This window comes from Ptychodera flava, chromosome 12 (assembly GCF_041260155.1).
Source record: "Ptychodera flava strain L36383 chromosome 12, AS_Pfla_20210202, whole genome shotgun sequence".
Classification (NCBI taxonomy): Eukaryota; Metazoa; Hemichordata; class Enteropneusta; family Ptychoderidae; genus Ptychodera; species Ptychodera flava.
In genome coordinates, this window is record NC_091939.1 from 25,763,372 (window position 1) to 25,784,547 (window position 21,176).

General features: G+C 37.9%; 2 protein-coding genes across 2 annotated transcripts; both read left to right on the forward strand.

The window, feature by feature from the left end:
• Positions 1-15: 15 nt before the first annotated feature.
• Positions 16-9,098, forward strand: LOC139145514 (coiled-coil domain-containing protein 42 homolog). The gene is made up of 8 exons (XM_070716741.1): positions 16-198; positions 905-1,010; positions 2,275-2,379; positions 3,332-3,589; positions 5,304-5,467; positions 6,955-7,023; positions 7,480-7,564; positions 8,288-9,098. Exons 1-8 carry the CDS (start codon positions 140-142, stop codon positions 8,381-8,383), a joined length of 942 nt encoding a protein of 313 aa, XP_070572842.1. The 5' UTR covers positions 16-139; the 3' UTR covers positions 8,384-9,098.
• Positions 9,099-16,292: 7,194 nt separating this feature from the next.
• LOC139145517 (leukocyte cell-derived chemotaxin 1-like) lies at positions 16,293-20,659 on the forward strand. The gene is made up of 5 exons (XM_070716747.1): positions 16,293-16,488; positions 17,442-17,579; positions 18,045-18,161; positions 19,470-19,629; positions 20,276-20,659. Exons 1-5 carry the CDS (start codon positions 16,402-16,404, stop codon positions 20,377-20,379), a joined length of 606 nt encoding a protein of 201 aa, XP_070572848.1. The 5' UTR covers positions 16,293-16,401; the 3' UTR covers positions 20,380-20,659.
• The last annotated feature ends 517 nt before the right edge of the window (positions 20,660-21,176 follow it).

Below are 21,176 nucleotides of genomic sequence, written 5' to 3' on the forward strand. Positions count from 1 at the left end.
AGGATGTGTCGTCTCCTAGCAACTCCGCCATATTGTTTTCGAAGCATTGGCTACTTCGCCTGTTTTCTTACTGAGGGGTGGCCACACTCGCGTATTTCCTCACTTATTCTTGCTCTGGTCGAGTGATTCCACCGACAACATGGGGACAGTCAGTCTAGAAGAGTATTTCAGGACCACTTTTGAGGACAAGCTCCTCGTGTAAGTATAAAAATTCGACGTACTATGAATCGTGGTGATGGTTATTGAACGCTGTGGTCGGCCGTACACGATAAAACAACAGTACTTTTGCTCACTCACTGGGTAGTCTCGGCCTTAATCACTTATTTATGATAACGGACCACTAGCTCTAGATACTTCTAGTAGTTGTAAATCAAGAGTCTCCCTCTGTCTGTAAACTAGAATAATCAGTTTTCTAAATCATCAATGTTATGCCCATTACCTTGCCAATGCGATCCATATATTATACTGGGTACCAGTGTATATACAGATTAAATGTAAACATTGCTGATGGCGCTAGATTCAACCATAGAGTAGACAGTGCAGTAGTCCACTGTTCAGCCAGGGGATGGACAGAAACAAGAATTCACTGTTCCCTGTTGTGGAGGGACTGTGAAACAATGCTATATGAAGCTGAACAGGCACAAGAAATATATACAAGTTGTGTTCACTATATGGCACGCATGAAACAAGTTTACTTTTTTACAATGCTTCACATGTTTTTAGATCTCTTTCATTTCACAAGAAAAACAAACACATTAACAAACCGAAAACCAGACTTATATTCGCTGATCTAAACCAAAAGAACAAAGCTCATTATCAAATTAATTACAACTCATTTTTATTGTCGTTGATGATACTGAATTGTACAAGTCATGTGTGCCTATGGTTTTTCTCCTATGCACAGTAAAATGCCAGAAAGAGAGGATGACCATCTGACTCCAGCGACCAGACTGTTAGAAAAACGGAGAGAGATGGCCGAGGTAGAACAGGCTCTTGCTGCTCAAAAAGAGGTAAGGCAATCAGAGAGGAATAAAAATGCCATCATTTAGCTTTGACTCTTCAGCATTTCTTGTAACTTAGAGGAGATATTCCCCCAAAAATTCTTAGTGTACTAAAGATTGTACGTAGTGAACTACCAATGAGATAGGATCTTTGACTCTGTACAAAAGTAGACAATATTTTGATCAACCAATATTTCAAAATAAAATGTGAATGGTGATTGAGTATCATACTTATGTAAATATATAACTGTGCAATTTATTTCATGCCTCGATGTGAGTGCAAATCAGTGCATTGATTTGAATAGGAACATCCGGGATGTTAGCGGGCCGGTGAACGATGTACTGACCGGTTCCCATGATTGCCCGGTCCAGTGAAGCCTTTCGACGTTTTCGATGTCAAAGTAGACGCTTTACGCTAGATGTAAAATATCCATTCTCGCACTGCTATTTCGACTTTTCTTAAAATCTGTTTGATGATGGTCGATAATGGTAAAATTGTTTGAAAATGTCCAGCATGTAACTAAATGTCATATAGCATTAAACTCTGAAGAGGCATGTAATAAAAATATTATTACCTGAATACATGGGTTTATGTGCCCTCGCAGCAGGAGACAATTTGCCCTCCTGGCGTCGGGCAAATTGTCACCTGCTCTTGGGCACATAAACCCATGTATTCAGGCAATAATATATAATATTTTGTGTCATTTTGTATGCAGTAATTTAATTTAAAGAAAATATCAATCCCCTTCCTCCCTGACTACAATAGATCTTTTTTGTACAAACATCACTAATGTCGATGACCTGGTAATGTATTACCTTGAATGTAAATGATTATTGGACCAGTTTAATGTCATTATTGTCATGCACAGGTTTGGATTATCCATGGCCAGTGAAAATTTAATGACATCAGTACATCCAATAAGATTCCATATAACAAAAATAGATTACATCCACAAGAAGACACATGGTGAAATGAAATCCCAGTCAATATTAGTGCATTTGAAATTTACCACTTGTCCCTGTATTCCCCCAGAATGCCTCACTCACTCTTGATATCAAGTACATAAAATATACATGTAAAATGGAAATGCTTAAATCACCCTTGTTTATTTGTCCAACAAACTGGATCTGACAGCTTGGTATTTGATATAATATGTCTTCATATTTGTGTTAATTTTTTTGAAAGGAAAGGTCAGAGCTTAAAAAAATGTTTTCTTTATCAAGTCTACATAGCTTGAACTGTACATTTCATACCTCTTTTTTTTGTTTCAAGGAATTTCAAATGAAAATGGAAAGTTTACAACAGAGAAGAGAAGAACTTGAAAGGAAGGAATACCAGCTGAAAGAATCACTTTTAAAATTTGATAAATTCCTCAAGGTAAGTTGGAATTTCTAATGCTACCTAAAGTATACATTCCTGGGTAGGCTTCTCCAGAGGAAAAAAATGTACAGCAGATGAATATACTGCAGTGTGGCAGGTCAAAGTTCATATGACAATGTCTTGATGCCATATAGATAGATGTGAACAATAGTAGGACCAATTGACATATGTTGAATGTAACGTTTTTCCTTGTCACAATCCAACTTTGCTCTCGAGAAGTCAACCAAGGTTGCACTCAAATTTTATGGTGTGGTGCCAGGGTAAAATTGTAGCATGTTATTGATCAACTTTTAATCCCAATATCCGTGTATAGAGATCACATTGTGTCATAGAAAACAATAGGATTGGGCCAAACTGTGGTGATGTATTGGTCGCAGCAAATACTGAGCAAACAGTCCAATTGTGTTCATAAGTTGACAATGATAATATACCGAGACTGGAGTGAAATAGATACAGTGCTGCTGCAAATTGCAAACAATATCACAGGACTCTCTCAGAGACGTCCATTAAATATGCAACACCCATTGTCTGCTGTACTCTGATATGCCTCAAACTGGCTAGCTGATTGGCAAACACAAGGTCAAACTACTCTGTAACTAATCTGAGTTCATCTTAGCTAATATTAAAAAGGCACATGAACAGTTACAACTACAAATGATAAGGCAACATATAACACACTCCTAAATATTACAAGGACTGTTTAATAGTGCATCTACAAAACATCAAGGACAAATGAGACAGATAATGAATAAATTACAGTTATGAAACCCTGGCACTTAGATTTGCTTGCTCCCATAGGTTGATTCATGCTCTCCCAAAATATAAACATACTGATCAGACAGCTTGTCCGAACATGAAATGGCACTGTTTGATAGATAGAAGATAGATACATATATGCATACACATATGTAACGGTTTTGATAACGTTACTTAATCTCTATTTGATCAGGAAAATGATTCCAAGAAAGCCAGAGCAGTCAAGAAAGCCCATGATGAAAGAGATCTCAAGAAGTCAAAAGACAAGGAGATCTTCCGACTTCTAGAAGAAAAGAAAGAGTTGGAGCAAGCCAGGGACAAACTAGCTAAGAAGTTATTCAAACACACCATATTCCACAAGTATCTGGAGAAAGTTCTGGAGACAGCAGATGAGTTTCATGAAATTAGGGAAATTATCGCCAGGTATGACACTCTGGTAGCAACACATGAGGTAGGTACAGATAACTTTTCATTTTGTAGTAATGAAAGTGAAAGTTTCCAGGCTGGTCGCCCCAATTTTCTTGTAAACATATCCACAATCACCATTGATAACAATGGGTTAGGACCAAACCATAATGGTGATGGGTGATAATTTTGCTGAATGCTTCGTACAAGGGAACCTCAACTCTTTTCTTTGCTACTCCAGAATAAAGATTAGGGGTGACTGTGCAAATTTTTGGATTTTAAAAGAAACTCACCTGGATAACATTCTATATGTTAAATTTGAATTCTCAAAATTGGCCCTCACAAAATGTACTCATGTTTGTCCAAAAATTTCATTTCTGCTTTCGAAAGTTTGCCAGTATTTAATATGTTTCCATGTGTAGAGCGGTTTACACTTACACAAGTCAACAGTATTATTAGTGAGACTTACTTGTACAATATCACATGAACTTACATTGTAATTTCTCAACATAAAATTAAATCTTCATGCTGCGATTCCAGACTTTTTTTTCTTTGTTTCAAATATCCAGAAAAATCAGAAATGATTTTTAGATGTCAGCTATTCAAGATGTCTCCATTTCCTTTTTTCTAACTCTTTCTTCATCTACTTAAGAGAGGTCTATACTAAATGGTGCAATATACACATATTGACTGGCAATGAGGGCAACAGCATACGTATGTACCCCAAGGGACTGTGAGTCACCCCCAAAAACAGACTGTTTCCCTCGGCCCATAGCCTCAGGAAACAGTCTGTTTTTGGGGGTGACTCACAGGCCCGAGGAGTTAAAGACGTATGCTGTCGCCCGCATGGCCAGTCAATATGTGTTTTATAACACACCCCATCCGTAGCCATGCATAAGAACGTACTATACACAAAACTTTTCGCATGAATGATGTAATATGTTGAAGTGGTTCGGCAAAAAAAAGTTTTTCCAGACAGGGTCGCAATACTTCTGCAAAACGTTCAATGCACCTTTTGATTATCGTTTTAGTTCGATTTCGAGTCCTTGTTGGAAACCAGAGCATTCAGTTCTTCTTCAGAAAAGTAGGATAAACCGAGAAATTTCTCGACTATCGTTTCGCTGGGCCGCCATCTTTGTTTACATTCCAGTTTGCGCATGCGCCAATGTTTTTTTGACTTCAGCGGGCATCATTTTTCGGAGCTGATGCCTGGCAGGCAACAGTTCCGACAAATAATGCCTGATGACGTCGTTTACGTGGATCAGCACAAAAAGGATGCATCCCACGTGACTATTAATTGGTGAATTAGAACACAGACTGCGGATGAGGAGTGTTATAATTTCTTCTTTTGACTCGTCAATGCTGTGTACAGTTCATCATCCATGGTTGGTGTGTTCTCTTTTCAGAATGTGAGAACTCTTAAGAAAACAGGCAAAAGAAAAAAATATGTTTCCACAAACCCAACCTACCCTTAACAAAACCTCTGACCCTTAGCAACCTTTTTTTTTTCGCATGTTTTAAAATGTGCACTTTATTGTACCACATGAAAAACTAAAAAACCCAAAACAGAAAATTCATAACCAACATACCCTTTTACCTGAATGCATGTTAACAGAATCACACAATAATTTTCTTTTGGCCGTATAATCATGAACTGTACCCTTTTTATTTATTGTGTGATTGGTTTCACTTGCATCATTGTCTGATAATCATTGTATATAACTATAGAATTTATAATGATTTGGTGCAATGTCTGACAGGATTTGATAGAAAAGGACCATGAGAACCAGGAAGCCGTAGAAGCAGAGAGGACCAGACTACACAAATTTACAGAAGACAAGAACAATGAAATACTCAATTACAACAACCAACTAGCCAATCTTCAAACAAGGCTAGACAGAGCACAGAGTGAGGCTGTCAAATGGTAAGTACTAGACACTCTACCCGCTTCCACATATAATGTATGTCTATTCTTTATTTATCATGAACACACGGATCAGAATGCAGCTGTTTCATTGCAGATGGCCTAATGTTGGGAGTTGGTCGTGTGACGTGTCAGCTATGTAAGGTCAATATGATCTAATCTGTCACTCTTTGTTTTTAAATGTCATACACATACTTTATCCCTTTCACCTCCATGGTTTGACCCAAACTCATTGTTTGTGATGGTGATTGTGGACTCGTTCACTGGTCATTGGGGTGAACAGAATAGGATTAATAATACTATGAAACAATGTTTGTGCATCACTGGACAAAATATTGGTTACATTGCAAAATTGGATCTGAAAGATCAAACCATGTATTCTGTGATGTCTATGGGATATTAATGATCAAATCACTAGTAACACACCAACATCTTGTTTCCATGGTTACATCCATCTGTCTAGAGCCTTGTGATGTGGTGCTGCAGTAATTTCAGTCCATTGACCTGCAATGTGACTTGTGATAGCTACATTATATTTTTATGCAGAGTTGAAAGTAAATGATTTTAAACAAAATTAGTCGACATACATGTACCATTTGTAAAGTTCTCTGTATATTAGTGACATACAAGCATTTGAATTAAGCTGTCTAGTTGCTAGATTCTGCATTTAGACACAAAGGCCAAAGTTGGCATCAAACATACAATATTCTGTCAAGTCTGTTGGTATATAAGTATCAAAATAGCATAAAATGAAGAAATCAACTTCAACAGACTGTTGTGTTAGTGGTAGGCTGTTGTGTAGATCTTTGGGTTAACGCAATGGCCAACCACTAGTAACTCCTGCTGAGAAAAGCCAAGCAATTGGAGCCAGTCTAAAGTGTGTCCCCAGAAATATCCATCTATCTCAACTGATCTATCTGGAGTCAAACTCCCAATAATTAAAAAACTTAGTCAATCTAACAAGAAAATATCAATACAAAGGATAGAATCATAACATGAGAAAGTATCTTTTTATTCATCATTGACAGGCAGAAATGTTCCTATATGCAGTCAATAACATAGAGTTGTGTAACACCAGACTGAGTAACCCTTTCACTCCCAGTTCCCTATATACAGGTCCAACTTTACCATAGAAAACAATGGATTTGGGACAAACCATGGTGGTGAAAGGGTTAAAGTACACTGTGCATGATCTCTGCATCTAATACCATTACTCGCCAGTGTTCCATTTTTAGCATGACAATGAAAAAATGGACTTGCAGTTGATTTGTTTTTGCTGCCTATTTTTCCATCAGAAAAGTCTCTTACCTGTAAAGATGTTTATCTCAACCAGTCGTGATATCCTTCACTTTACAGTCTGTCTATTGATTTGACATGCCTTTGGAAATGTGTTTATCACACTGTCTATAAAAAATCTAGGCTCTTACAAAAATTTGGTTCCGTACTGTGTATGTGAGAGGTTAATGTTATTTGTCTTGTTTCAACAGGGAATCTGTGTGGACCCATATTAAGAACACAGCCGCTAAGAAGACACTGCTTTTGGGTAGAATCAAAATGTAAGTGCGCTCTCGGTTGAAAAATCTCTGTAAATTACAGCAGTTGTTGACTCACCTATTGAGAAAAAGTAACATTTTGTCTCCCTGGGGGCTTCCCACACCAGTATGTACCTTCATTTATTAATACAGTTAAAAACTGCATCATGTTTCCATTGAAAGATAGCAAGTATAATTCTGTATTGTGGACAAAAGTTTCATCCAAATGACAAGTAAGAAAGTAATAGTTCAATCACACAAATGTTTTTGTCCAATTATTGTCCGAGATTTTTCTTTCTACACAAACCTTTACACAGGTCAAATGTCTTTCCAATAACGTACTAATGCTTTGCCCCACCAAAATCGCATAGTACCACACCTATTCCAAGAATAACTGCATTTTCTGTTTATAATTTTTGAAATCTGTTTGAATGTTTAGCAGTCTGACTGTGTGGTTTTTTGATTTTCTGTTGTTTCCAGGGCAACGCACAACTTGTTCATGCTCGTCAACCGACATTTGAAACAGCAACAACTTGTAGAAGACACTACAGAACAACTGAGTAAGGTGAGTGGGTACTACCCTGTTGTCATGACAACAGGCAGCAATCATCCCATAACAGAAGGCTTACCTTTATTCACATTCCACATCGTCACAAATTAACAATCATAATCCTTCAACGGGAGATAGTTTGGTGATGGCAAAGTGAAATTTTGTCCAAAGACATGTGAGACACTGGGAGTCTGCAGAAAAATGAATGAATGAATGAATAAATGCATACCAGTTGTCGCCTTGGTATCTTTACTTTAAGAACTTTACTACCTAACCACTTTGAGACAAAGTAAACAACATACTATGAATGATTGTGATTACAAACTTTAAACAAATCTAAGTTTACTTATGATATTTAGAAAAGAAAAAAGTTGTTGAAGTAAACTTAACAGTTGAAATGCAGATTACAAACGAAAATAAAAGATGATTCTGTGCTGTAGACACGAGATTTTTTTACAAATTTTATTTACTCCTTGATTACATTTTCAGTGCTTTTAAATTTCAAAGGAACCCTTCTCTATGGATGAAAATATCTGAAACTTGTACTGTCAACCGGTTCATCACAAAATCATAGTTCAGTCCAATCAAATGTCTATCTCTTTGTAAGTGTCTTAGAGTGGGGGTTTTGATGGTCGAGCTAATGAATGGGAATATGGTAGCATCATCTTATACATACCTGATATGCATTCAACAACATTGTTTGTCTCTTTCTGTCTTTCAACTCTCTGAAACACACAGATTCAAGTTTTCATCATGGACCTGACACAGATTACGCAAGAAATCAAACGAGCGGAAACCTTGGGTACGTCAGTGGGTGGTGGATCATCAAGCTAAAGGACTCTTTTTTAAAAAATGTATTTCGTCATTGTGTGTCGCGTGTATCTGTAAAATAAGTACAGACAGGACTGAGCTTTCCCTACCCAGGCCCTCAAAGCTTTACTGAATGGCGCCCTCAAGCCATTGGTATTTATCACCTTTTGTTTTGTCATTGTGTCCATTCAGCATCATTGTAGGGACGTATCTCAATAGAGGAACAATTCGATGAAAGCGTCATTTATGGTTGGTCTGCTACCTTGAAAAATATGTTCATATTGATTTTTAACAAGTTCTGTGTAGAAAATTGTGATGAAAAATGCAGCTGTATTGAGAATGGACATGCCTTTTTTGTTTTTGAGTATCTGCACAAGAATGTTATACCTGGGGTGATTCTTTTACAGTGTATGGTGTTGATGAACAACTTCCCTTATTGTAATCTGTACTAATATTCAACACGAAAATTATCCTTAGGTATGCTTCAACAATTGAAACTGTTGGACTGATACAGTGTGTGTGTGTGTGTGTGAGCCAAGGCAAATGTGTGCATGTAAGTGTGCTGAGGGTATTACAGTATGGATGGATGTGAGAATGCCTCGTTATCAACAGTGCCAACGGACCAACAGGAAGATTTATTCAGCAGTGATTGCTCTCTGTGGAAGTATTCATGTACTTTCTGCATGTTCAAGATTATATTAAAGTTGATATAATAATCTTTTTCAAGAGTTATACACAATCAGATTGTCAGCCTGTTTCTGTTATAAGTGTGCATGTGTGTATGTGTGTACACTTCTATTTGGGTGTGTCCTCTCTATGGCTTCTGCAGGAGAATTCAGCGCATCTGCAGAAATCTCAGCACCTAGTTATGCCTCATTTTACATCCAACTTTGAACTTTCAACTTCATGCCATATTCGCACCTCCAGAAAGTGATACTGGTTGTGATATAGTGGCATTTGTTCAGACACGGGGCATCTCATGTCAGATTTCGCTGCAGCTGCCTGAAATGCAGACAACATTTTGTATCTTGCACGGCTCATCTCCCCTATTCCTGCTCCTTTGTCCTTGTCTCAAGATATGCAGGGTTCGTGGTTTTCCAACATAAGATCTGGCCGTTTTGGGAAGAGGGAGGAATTCTTAGGGATTTGGAAGTTCTTTGGGTAGTAGTGAGGGATTTAAATGGTTCACACTCAGTATGGGTGATCCGAATATATTTTGGTTCCCTACATTTTTTACATTTGCAGCTTCCAAAGTTTAGCAGTAAAATTCAAAAAAAATTCAAACATAATTTCAATAACGGTTCCCGTGGGTCCCTTTCACCAATATGGTCTTGCCCAAACGCATTGTTATCAATGGTGATATGCTGACCTCTCTATAGGGAATGGGGGGGCGGGGGTGTACAGTTTAATATATGGAGACGATGAATTCGACAGATTTGGCAATATCTGTACGAAGTTTAGCATTCAAAGATTGTTGGAAATGACTGTCACACTATTCCAATGAAGTCAAGTCCCTAGCTTAAAGGGACAAAGTCGCTCTTTTTAATTGTCCTTGTATTCATGAATTTTGTTTTGATATGAAAAGGAGTTCGAAATGTTTGACCTCTTGAAATATCCCGAAATACTGGTTAACTACGCACCATCTCAAGTCTGCTTGCAACCGGACAAGATTAAACATTCATTTTCCGTCATCTTTCGTAAAATGTTTGTTTTTAACCGTCAAAATACTGAGGGAGAATTTGTATATAAAGAGGCGAGCATAGAGTTGTTTTGTAGAGCGAAACTCTCAACTCGATTGGCCCCGAGTTTTTACTCTTCACGTTTCCCGAGTTTGTCGACCAAGAATACTTCATTGAACGGAAGGCACAAATCTGCAGTTTATCTTGACCAATGCCGATATCACTACAGTTCTATCCGTGATTTATCGCTGTTCTCAACACACTCCACAAAAATCATCAGAGTAACCACAATTTGTGAAGAACACGTCTCCGGTGAAATTATTGCATGCGTTCAAATACATTTACCGATATACTCTTACTGACCAATGTTTACAAAATTACTTACCAATGTTTGCAAAATTAGCGTAGAATTTAAATAAAACTAGCATAAAGTCCCTTCTTCTGTAGTTTTTTTTAATGTGATCGTATAGTTATGCACAACTTCGACCTTCTTAGCGTATTATTTTGTCAACAATTTTCATCGAGTGATCTATGGAAATGTTTTATTAATTAGCCTGGTTGCATGTTTTTGAAGGAAGATAGGGAGTCACAAAAAGTACAGAGACCAATGGCTTTCAAGTTTTCCGCCAGATCGAAAGTTAATTCTACTCCGTCACAATCTATCACCGATAGGGTACTCCACAATATTTGCCATCGATAGGCCCACAGTTGCCATCGAAAGGTTCCACCAAAATTGTCACCGATAGACTCGGAGTACACCACGATTGTCAACGATAGGGTACTTCACGATTGCATCTATACTCCCACTTGAAAGTACTGTTAGTTAAGTGAAATAAGGAGCACCACATGGTGTTTTAATGTACACTTGGTGTCTGAAGATTTTTCAATGGGATAACAAATTGATTATAGTAACTCTTTGAAGAGCTTGAAGATCACCTTCGGTCAATGAAACTGTGCAAAACAATTAGAAACACTTTGATAAGGATCTTAGTGAAGGTGACGACAACAACAACACTACGACGACGACGACGACGTCGATGACGATGATGATGATAATAATGATAATGAGATGATTGTGACGATGCTGGCAAAGACAATGTCTGCGAATGAATAATTGATCACTGATCCTGCAATCTATTTCGTAGTTGCGTTCACTCACACCAGTTTCGCATTGCGATTGCAATTGGTTACACATTCTTTACCATTCGTCTCAACCATGCAGGCGTGAAACACATAAGCTATCGATGGGCGTAAAAGATGCAAATACAATGCAGAACACGATTGAGGTACTTTTATTTTCTTTAACCATTGATCCCTTGTAGATTGTGCAACAAATTATGAACCATTGGACAAAGCAATGACGGATAGAGACAATTTCTTAAAGGAAACTTTATTCTATGTCGTCATGTATATTTACTGTATATTACCAGTCGTAGTATTGAAAACGCTGTCTGTCGATCGCATATATTCCTGCGCTGCGCTCACTCTAAGGTTAAACCTGTTACACATTACCTGAAGTCAGATTATTTTCATCTGGCGTAGATATCCAATCTGATTAAAATCAGATGTACAGATTTGGATGTTTCCGTCTTTGTTTATCCTTTGCCGTTCTCGTCAGCTGCTATAGTCGCCTCACTACCGATTTAAAATCAGATGTTGAAATAGCCGGGCGAGTGATTCAGGGGTTGCGTACAGTACTAATCCGTTTGAGCTAGCGGACGTCATGAAATTCCTTCGTATCTGCCATAAACACTTTTAATTTAACCACTGGTATAGGCTATAAAAAAGCTTTGTATGAGTGAGGATATGTTAACCCGTTCCCAGTCTATACAGGCAAAGCTGCATTACTTGACAGCGATATCTTGGCAAGGCAACACGCTCTAATGACATGCCAATGAAGACATGCTCCATACATGTAGAATAACGAATTTACGACGACTTCTGTCGCTCTTGGTAAAACAAACACTTGCCTACTTGAAGGTAGTCAAGTCGCTTTACAGCGCATTATGTCGCATAATCCGAGGTTACCGGAGTTGTGTCAAAAGTAGGTAACGCGGAACTTTCTCGACCTGCATCAAGACACTGGTGCGTCATTGACCGTACTGGTCAATACAGTGTAATAAACTATATCTGCTGATGTGGAAAAGTGGGTTTGCTTGACCCCTACCTGCCTTTTACCGGCAGGGGAGCAAGAGAGAGAGAGAGAGAGAGAGAGAGAGAGAGAGAGAGAGAGAGAGAGAGAGAGAGAGAGAGAGAGAGAGAGAGAGAGAGAGAGAGAGAGAGAGAGAGAGAGAGAGAGAGAGAGAGAGATTTGTTTGTCCGCGGGAACCCTATACTTTAACCTCCTAAATTTAATAGACCAAGTTTGAACGGTTGCACGACTCAGAGAAATATAAGAAATCTGTATTCGCCTTGGAACTTTAACGTGGCAAAACTTTACCAGAACTCTAGTTGGTTCTTGTTTTTAAATTGGTCTGACAATTATTTTGATAGTAAAACTTGTATCATCCTCGACTGCAAATATCAATTTAAATAGACTTGATCCTGATCGATATTTGTCATTGTGTGGATGACCAAACTTGTAATCGTTGTTTTCAAAGTTCTATCATTGGGTGTCTTCATTGTTCACTGCGATAAGGGGCTAGTTTGTAAGGCAAGACATTAACTGTTAATACCAATTCATGATCGCACCGACTACAGTGTTTCACGGTATTTCAGACTAATAAATGAACTCAAGACGACGTGATTTAATTAGAAGTGATTTTTGTGCGATTACGTTTATATATTTTGATAGTACACTACTGTACCAGGTCAACCTCATATGAAATTCATACGCAATACAAAAGTTACTTCGGCAATTTGTCGTCAACAGCCACTGCTTCTGGCTGTTCAAAACACAAAACGATTTATATATTGAATTCAGTAAACAGACAAAGAACAAGCCATTGTGTACAAGACAAGGGGCAGACGAATAAGAGACAAACAGACACACACAAACATAAAAATAGCAACCGCATCTGTCGGCAGAAAACTTTTTGAAAAAAGTTTGAATTTTCGAACCGGTAAAACAAAATATATACGAGATCAAACTCTACTACATGACATAATAAAATCATTACTACAAACTAACTTCATCACGTTAAAATAGAAATACTGATTTACATATATCTACTCTTTCTTTCACGAGGATATAAAATCGTCCTTTAAATAAAGTGTCCTTTTTGAGTTAGACTTCCTGTCACATTATACGATCTAAGCGAATATAATTTATTGCCATGCTATAACATTCAGATTTGAAGCGTTTATTGTGTAGTGATGGCGTTGGCACGATGTGAGTAGCGTCTTGTGTGAGGCTATGTCGTTGACTGGCCATGACTCAGGTAAACACACATGCCCAGACGGATACGACTCTCGCACTGAAATCTGAGGGGAAAACCAGTTTTGCCTCTGACGTCACTGACCCTTCATATTCACGAAACTTTTCGCGGAATCACAAAACGTTTAATCCAAATATTGAACTAGTCATGTATGTAATGAACATATTCCGGACAAGAAACCGTGACTGATACGTTAAAAATGTCGAGATTAGCGAGTAAAATTGATCCAAAACCTAATTCGACAAATTTTACAACTCGGTGTTTGATCAATCTTTCAGTGGATGGTGCAGTTGGTATTCAGCTTGACGCGAGCGTAATGCCTATTTCCATCCCCTCGATATTGTACTGAAACATAAGATCGTCGATTTTGTTCACATATTAACAACATACCTAAAACAAGTGTTTGCTGGGCACAAACCTTTTTGTAATTGATTAGAAAATGAATTCGCTTCAGTTTATAGGCAGATGTAGCTGTACAATACGTTACACAGCCATATTTTGAAAACTTCTCTTCACCGAAAGTAAACTTGATAATGTTGCGTATTGTGCATGTTTGGTAATTCCTATAGCATTCCCTCGAGTTTTATTGCCATATTGATAACTTCTTTCAGCCATCCATTCTTTACTATCGTGTTTACTTCTTTACTGGGCCTTCTTTATTAATGTGACCGTAATAAAAGTAACTGCGTTGCTGAAACGATAAACTTATTATCAGATCGTTAGACACTGGCTGAGAGGTATGGCACTTGTAACACAGTGCTATGAGTAGCATCCATGTGCATCCATTTGTGGAGTAAAGTTTAATCTCTCCGAAAGACACAGCTGATACGTGTCTGCCATCTTCACCTTGACACTGTATCGCTGTCCAAAAACCAAAGCAGCGACATCCAAGGACGAATACATTATCTCCCACAAGTTATATGAAAAAGCTATTCTCTTCAAAGGGCGTGTAGGTGATAAATTAAAACAAGACAGATATCAGGAACGCACCATAGCGGGCTGCACAAAATGTTCATCCCTAGGGCAGGGCTCGAAATTAACTTTTTTTCCTGGTAGTCCCATTGGGCTACCATTTTCTGAAATTGGTAGCCCAGTGACAAGGTCTGGTAGCCCATGCATGAATGAAGAATTTGTTTAGTAATGAGTATTTTTATTTATGTCTAGACAAAGGTTTATTTTTCATGATTCTATCCAGAAAGTGAATTTTCTAGTCATTTTACATCAATACCCGCAGATCATAGCCTTAGGAGAACGGTATAGCATGTGTAGTGGACAACGGTGACGCCTCAAAGTTTGACGAGCTATTCACACATACGCAGACTCGGAGTTTAAATGCAAATTTTTATGTTCACCATGACAACGACTTTTCACGTGTAAACACAACATGGCTGAAAATGAGTTGGCTATGAATTTTAGGATGATAGCTTGAGTCATGTTCCTAATACTTTCGTGGCAATTTTGGCTATATTTCTCCATCATAGTACACTATCACGGGATGATCTCGTACACTTCGGAAAGCGTAATTTGTGGATGACCCGACAGTTTTTTTCTTTGCAGTTTGAATAATTTTGTGTTTAATTGTGATTGATGGTGAGTAAATAACTATGAAAATGAATTTTTATTGGCCATCATTTCCCAAGCCTGTCATCTAAGTTCCTCAGTTCAGATAATGATATTTTTATTGATAGTTTGTCGCAACAAATTCGACTGCACTGTCGCCTTTCAATTTGCATAACCAAGTCATAGTCTGTCCTTTCTGTGTTCAGCTGCATTGACTGTATATGAGCATCGGTCATCTCACAGAGATCAACATCATGTCGCACACTAAGTAATTTCGTGTCCCAGGCTTTGGTAGTCCGTGTGGGCTACTATTTCATGGGTTTTGGTTGCCCCGGGGGAAAAGTTAATAGTCTGTGGATGCGGGACTACCGCTAATGTCGAGGCCTGCAGGGGCAGGGGTGGGGATAGGGGTATCTTAGACTTAACACAGGGTTCTTCTTGCTATGGTTTATTTTATGTTAATACGTTTGACTGTGATATGTATTGCCAATAGACTGTGATATGTATTGCCAATAAAGGATACTGCTAACCTTTGGTGTCTTGGTCTCATGTTAGCACTGGTTTTGTAACAATGTTTTGTAACAATTTCTTTTTCTCCTTCGTCGTGTCACGTTTTTGCACTTTGACAATCTCACGCGAAGTTTTGTCTCTGTGTTGCGTCTATTATGTGATGCGTTTGATTGCCTAATTCGCCAAAGTAAGCAAGGGTAAATTACTAATCTGTGGACGCTGTCACCAAATTATCACCGGATTAACTTAAACAAAGTCAAAACTGCTATACCTTGCTGGCGTGTTCGTTGTTGACTTTGTCAAAGTTAATCCGGTGAATGCAGCATGGTGCAAGCTGTATAATTGTAACTAACAATATTTCTCTGAGTTTTTGTTCACATCACAAACGAAATGCAAACTTCTTGACTTTAAAAGAACAAATTAACCTTCGACTTGCTCTGATATAGTTTTTGTATACTTTAATCTTTGCGGTCAGTGAACTCATAGACTCGTTGTCGTAACAAGCTTGCAACATAAGCCAACAGAATGTTTTTCTTCGATAACATGTTTTGACAGACTGCATTAATTAAGAATATGGTATGGTAATATACTTTTCAAGAATTTTCCTTTCTTCGTCTTGAAAAGGACAGGAGTTTGAAAGTCGTGATTTGAGTTGCGGACATAGCAATAAACGAAACGCAACTTTGTGGGTAAATATCCTGATACGCGTGACGTGAGGATGAAAGGGCAGACATGAACAATACTGCCATAAATCGAAGGCATATCCTTAGAGCCGAAACATTGAGGAAGTGGTTTATGGGTATCCGTGTAGACCAGTAAGTGTATATAAGAGTGGCGGAGACTCCATCTTCACCACATTTTCCAGGTAGAACGATCGAACTGAAGAATCAACAGAGACTGAACCATTGAAGACAAGATGAAAACTTTGGTGATCATTGTTGCAAGTCTGTTCGCAGGCGTGGTTTTGTCCGCTCCAACAGATTCAACTACCAAAGACTCTCAGGTATTCATTTTTAACTTACCCGTCTTGATCTCCCATATATACATATGTAACAGTGGGAGCTTACGAAATAATTATAATCTGTCGTTTGTGTCTCTGTCTGTCTGTCTGTCTGTTGTATGTATGTATGTATGTATGTATGTATGTATGTATGTATGTATGTATGTATGTATGTATGTATGTATGTATGTATGTATGTATTATATTCATGTATGCATGCATGCACGTCACAGGTCGGTAATTAGTGTAACGACCTAACGAAGAGCTAAGACATGAATATGATGACAAATGTAAAGCTACGACACATGTTTCAAATACTACATTGAAATGGTGAGCGATTTGGCGAGAGTGTATCATGGATTTAACATGATTTCTGATTTAATTTATGCTCAAAATCTTTATTTGGAAAGGTCTGGCCCGTTAACTCTTCGGTTCGCGCATTCTTTGAAATGGCCTCTTTCATATTTGTTCGAATCTGTAGGATATTGGAAACTCAGTGAGCGATTTGTGCAGATATCTTTGTGAAAATTTAAGGAAAATAATTAATCTCAAAGCAACTTCTGTTAATTTAGTATGTTGATTCCCATAGACATTCTCATTTTGATTTGGCCACTCAATCACCGATAATCTAATCTTACTTCACTTGAAGTGGATAAGGTGGCCGTGAGAGCTTACAGGTATTTTTTAATCAACAAATTTAAGACTTCATATACCAGATCAACATAAACAAGACGGGCAAATTGGCTTAGATGCTGTTTCTAAGATTTGATGATTATTTCTCACATTGTCACCAAGGATCACTGTTTGACATTTTAACCAACTGGCACTGACTTGTAAATAATATGTGAAATTTGTTTAGAAAGAGCTGCTTGATTTTTCATAGCGTTTGATACCTTACGAATTAACGATCAATCCTCGATAGTATTTGTTCTGAATTTTGGTTTATTTTACCCCAGGAAAATACGTATTCCATCAAAGTCAGCGACCATGGGGTCGAGAAAGAAGACACAATCATCATTGATGAAGAGAAGAATATAGAAATATTCCAAACTGTTGACTCTGATGATGCGGAGGTCGTTGAAGATTTTGATGCGGTAAGATAACCTTTACTTTGATGATAATAATTTATCACCGTGAAGGTGATTGCCATATATACTTTTATCGGAATTGATGACGTCGATTTTTCCCGTTACTCCTAAATACATCAAAGTCGATTAAGATGAGTAGAAAAGTGAGAGTACTAAATGATGTTAATGCAATAGGAAATTGTCTCTCTGTAATGTAAATATTTCTCCACCAATTTGCTCCAGAGCTGCCGCTGGCCGATCGGTCGCCCCACACATATTTGCGACTGTAGAGATTAAACTTTCGTCAGATTTGCTCATTCAGCTATTGAAATCGAGACAAGTCAACAATAATCTAGAGTTGGCCCAACACTCTGCCATTTGTCCGATTCTTGCCAAAGATTTTGGTAGAAATCTGTAAAAATCTGTTCAAATAATTACTGAAGTAATATGTATGTGAAGTCTTTCCTTCAACACCTCTTATAACATTTGCAGGGTCTGGAAGGCATAATCCCAAGGAACGGTGACTCGTGTTACGTAAAACCGTTGAACAGTGGTGAGAACATCCCACCAGCAGAGTTGAAATCGAGGCTTGAAAGCTCCGGGTCTGAGGTGAGGCGCTTCTCAGTTCACGTCTCGAAATGATTCGGGGTCATAACGGAAACAAATCCTTTTCCATGCCTAAGAATTCAGAAAGCGAAACCAATGCATTTTAATGCATGATGTCTTTTCCACATCAGACGTTGTCAATCTTATATCCCGTTGACTATAAAACCGGACTTAACCTAATAAATTAAGCTTAGCTCAGCTTAGCATAACTGTTAGTCCGTGGGCTAGAGGGGGTCTACGTGCACCCCCACAGGATAACAAACCTGTATTTTTCAGAAGCCTTGGGATCCCTAAAATAAGAAATGGAATTTTAACAGAAAAATATAGGGATGCAATAGCTGTTATGGTCATGTTTTGAAAGGTACCGCAAAATCACCATTTTCCAATCAAAATGCATTTTCGTCAAATCTGTCTTCTTGTAAGTCATGTGCTGAGCTTAATTTTTAACATAACCTCACTTGTTTGGTATCATTAGAAAGGAAATTTATTCTTTTTTAAGATGATATATTGTACTGTGCAATATCTTCTACACTTTCTGTGATATATGACCAAAACTTACCCCATACCCCAAAATTTAACATAGTAAATTACAGTAAATCTCAAATTCTACCAATTGTTTTAGCTTGGCATAATAAAAAAATGCAATGCTTTGAATGAAATCTGTTCTGGGGGGTGGGGGTGCACGTAGACCTCCTCTAGCCCATGGCCTATGTTGTGTAGTGTACTGCAGTGTAGTGTAGTGTAGTGTAGTGTAGTGTAGTGTAGTGTAGTGTAGTGTAGTGTAGTGTAGTGTAGTGTAGTGTAGTGTAGTGTAGTGTAGTGTAGTGTAGTGTAGTGTAGTGTAGTGTAGTGTGGTGTTGTGTGGTGTAGTGTACTGTACTGTACTGTACTGTACTGTACTGTACTGTACTGTACTGTACTGTACTGTACCGTACTGTACTGTACTGTACTGTACTGTGCTCTACTGTGCTCTACTGTACTGTCCTGAACTGAACTGTACTGTGCTCTTCTCTACTCTACTCTACTTTATTGTACTATACTGTACTGTATTGTACTGTACTGTACTGTCCTGTCCTGTATTGTTCTGTACTGTACTGAACTGTACTGTGCTCTTCTCTACTCTACTCTACTCTACTTTATTGTACTGTACTGTACTGTACTGTACTGTACTGTACTGTACTGTACTGTACTGTACTGTACTGTACTGTACTGTACTGTACTGTACTGTACTGTACTGTACTATACTTTGTATACTCTACTCAAGTCTTCAAGAAAGCTAAACGTCATAAATCGTTTAATTTGATACTACAGAATGTAATACAAGAACAAGGAGACAAAGATGATGATCTGTACGTACTTGCTGGTGGACCAATCAAAAACCGAGCTGTCGTGGGTGAAACAATAGCAGAGAAATGTGAAGGAAGAAATATTTATTGGCTGACTCTTGCTGAAGACGGACACCAAGATCAAGGTGAGTAGTTCCTGGTATTGTTCATAAATGCCTAAGTGGTTATCCATAGACTTGAAAACTGCTGTCGAGTTTGAACCACACCATACTGAACTCTAATAGGTGATACTAATGCTAGATTTTGTCCGACCGCCGCTTTTGCTACAAAATAAAACATTGCAATGCCTAAGGTGTCCGATGAGTCGTACAGTTTGTTGGAGGAAGCCCCCGAATCTGGATAGGAAATTCTTTTTTCAAAACAAGCTTTCCGTCTACAGCGGGAATTGTTCACTACATGGGTCGTTTTGCTGGAAGATATGTACCTCATTTCTTAACAATCATGTGTGTCAAGTTTTCCTTTCCAATCAGCAACATGTATAGTGTCCATGATCTGTACATGCTGTACAAATGTAGTGAAGTTTGTAAAAGCCATTTTTAATTCATTCATTGCAAGAGTATTTTAATTTATCAGTTCTCTACAGTAGGGAATAGAGGACCAGACCCTTCTTATTGCAGTAAAATCATCTCCAAAGTTGAATGCCCTAATCCGTACCCTGTTACAACAAAATGTTGATACTTGACTCAGCTAATGTATTAAAATCAATGTCACTTTCCTCACTTTCTCTGAAATATATACATATTTTTTGTTTAATTTCGTTATTATTACTAGGTCGCGTGAAACGTAGCTGCTACCTCTATTACTGTTCACTGCGTGTCTACCTTGGTAAAGGACGGTACTATTACCATTGCTATATAGTCCGTTATCTCTGTTGAGTACAACGAAGATTCATATATCATCTACACCAGAGTGACCATTTGCATGGAGAGTATTGTAGGACAGTCTGGGTGGCTACATCATAGTTTTTAATTTATTTCAATTTTAATTTTAATTTATTTGCATTTGAAAAACATTAGCCACATGAGTTGACACATAATTCTCTTCTTCCGTTCAATCTTCGAGACCATACTCCTAATTTTTTGTATAGTCAGTATTCTATGTAATAGCGATATTTATGCAATAAAACAGATTTATCCAAGTAAATGACTCGTCCACTGAATATTTATGCATTTATTGACAAATCATGAAAGATCAGACTTATCAACGACAGCAGAAAAAATAGAGTGTCTATGGTTTTATGACACTGTCACTGAAGACAATTTGCACGTGTCACTTTTTCACGTATAAAAGCAAAACTGATCACTAAAAAACCCCAATAAAACTTGAAACTAGGTGACTTACCCTCACCTTAAAAGGAGAAGGAAAGAAGCTGTATACAATTCATGCAAAAACCATATCGAGCATGATGTTCCTCGGGGTTCTCTAATACATTGTGCATTGGCGGCAAGAGAGAAGGAAGACACTTTGCCAGTTTTTTGGGGGGACGCACATTTTGGAGAAAATCCATTCTTGTACTTTGAAAACTGGTAAAGACAAAGTTTTTTTTGCATGTGATGACGAACATGATTATAGAGATACTGGCTGTGATAAAGTGAATATCAAACTTTCCACTGAAAAGGTCAGAAGATATGGAAAATAAGGGAGACTTACCATAAACATCATATGTACTTTA

Bases quoted from the DNA above. Each gene is read 5' to 3' on its own strand.
- LOC139145514 (XM_070716741.1), top strand. From the start codon at position 140: ATGGGGACAGTCAGTCTAGAAGAGTATTTCAGGACCACTTTTGAGGAC. The intron at 5,468-6,954 runs GTAAGTACTAGA...TTGTTTCAACAG, and splicing joins CAGAGTGAGGCTGTCAAATG to GGAATCTGTGTGGACCCATA. The intron at 7,565-8,287 runs GTGAGTGGGTAC...TGAAACACACAG, and splicing joins CTACAGAACAACTGAGTAAG to ATTCAAGTTTTCATCATGGA.
- LOC139145517 (XM_070716747.1), top strand. From the start codon at position 16,402: ATGAAAACTTTGGTGATCATTGTTGCAAGTCTGTTCGCAGGCGTGGTT. The intron at 16,489-17,441 runs GTATTCATTTTT...ATTTTACCCCAG, and splicing joins CAACTACCAAAGACTCTCAG to GAAAATACGTATTCCATCAA. The intron at 19,630-20,275 runs GTGAGTAGTTCC...TATTATTACTAG, and splicing joins AGACGGACACCAAGATCAAG to GTCGCGTGAAACGTAGCTGC.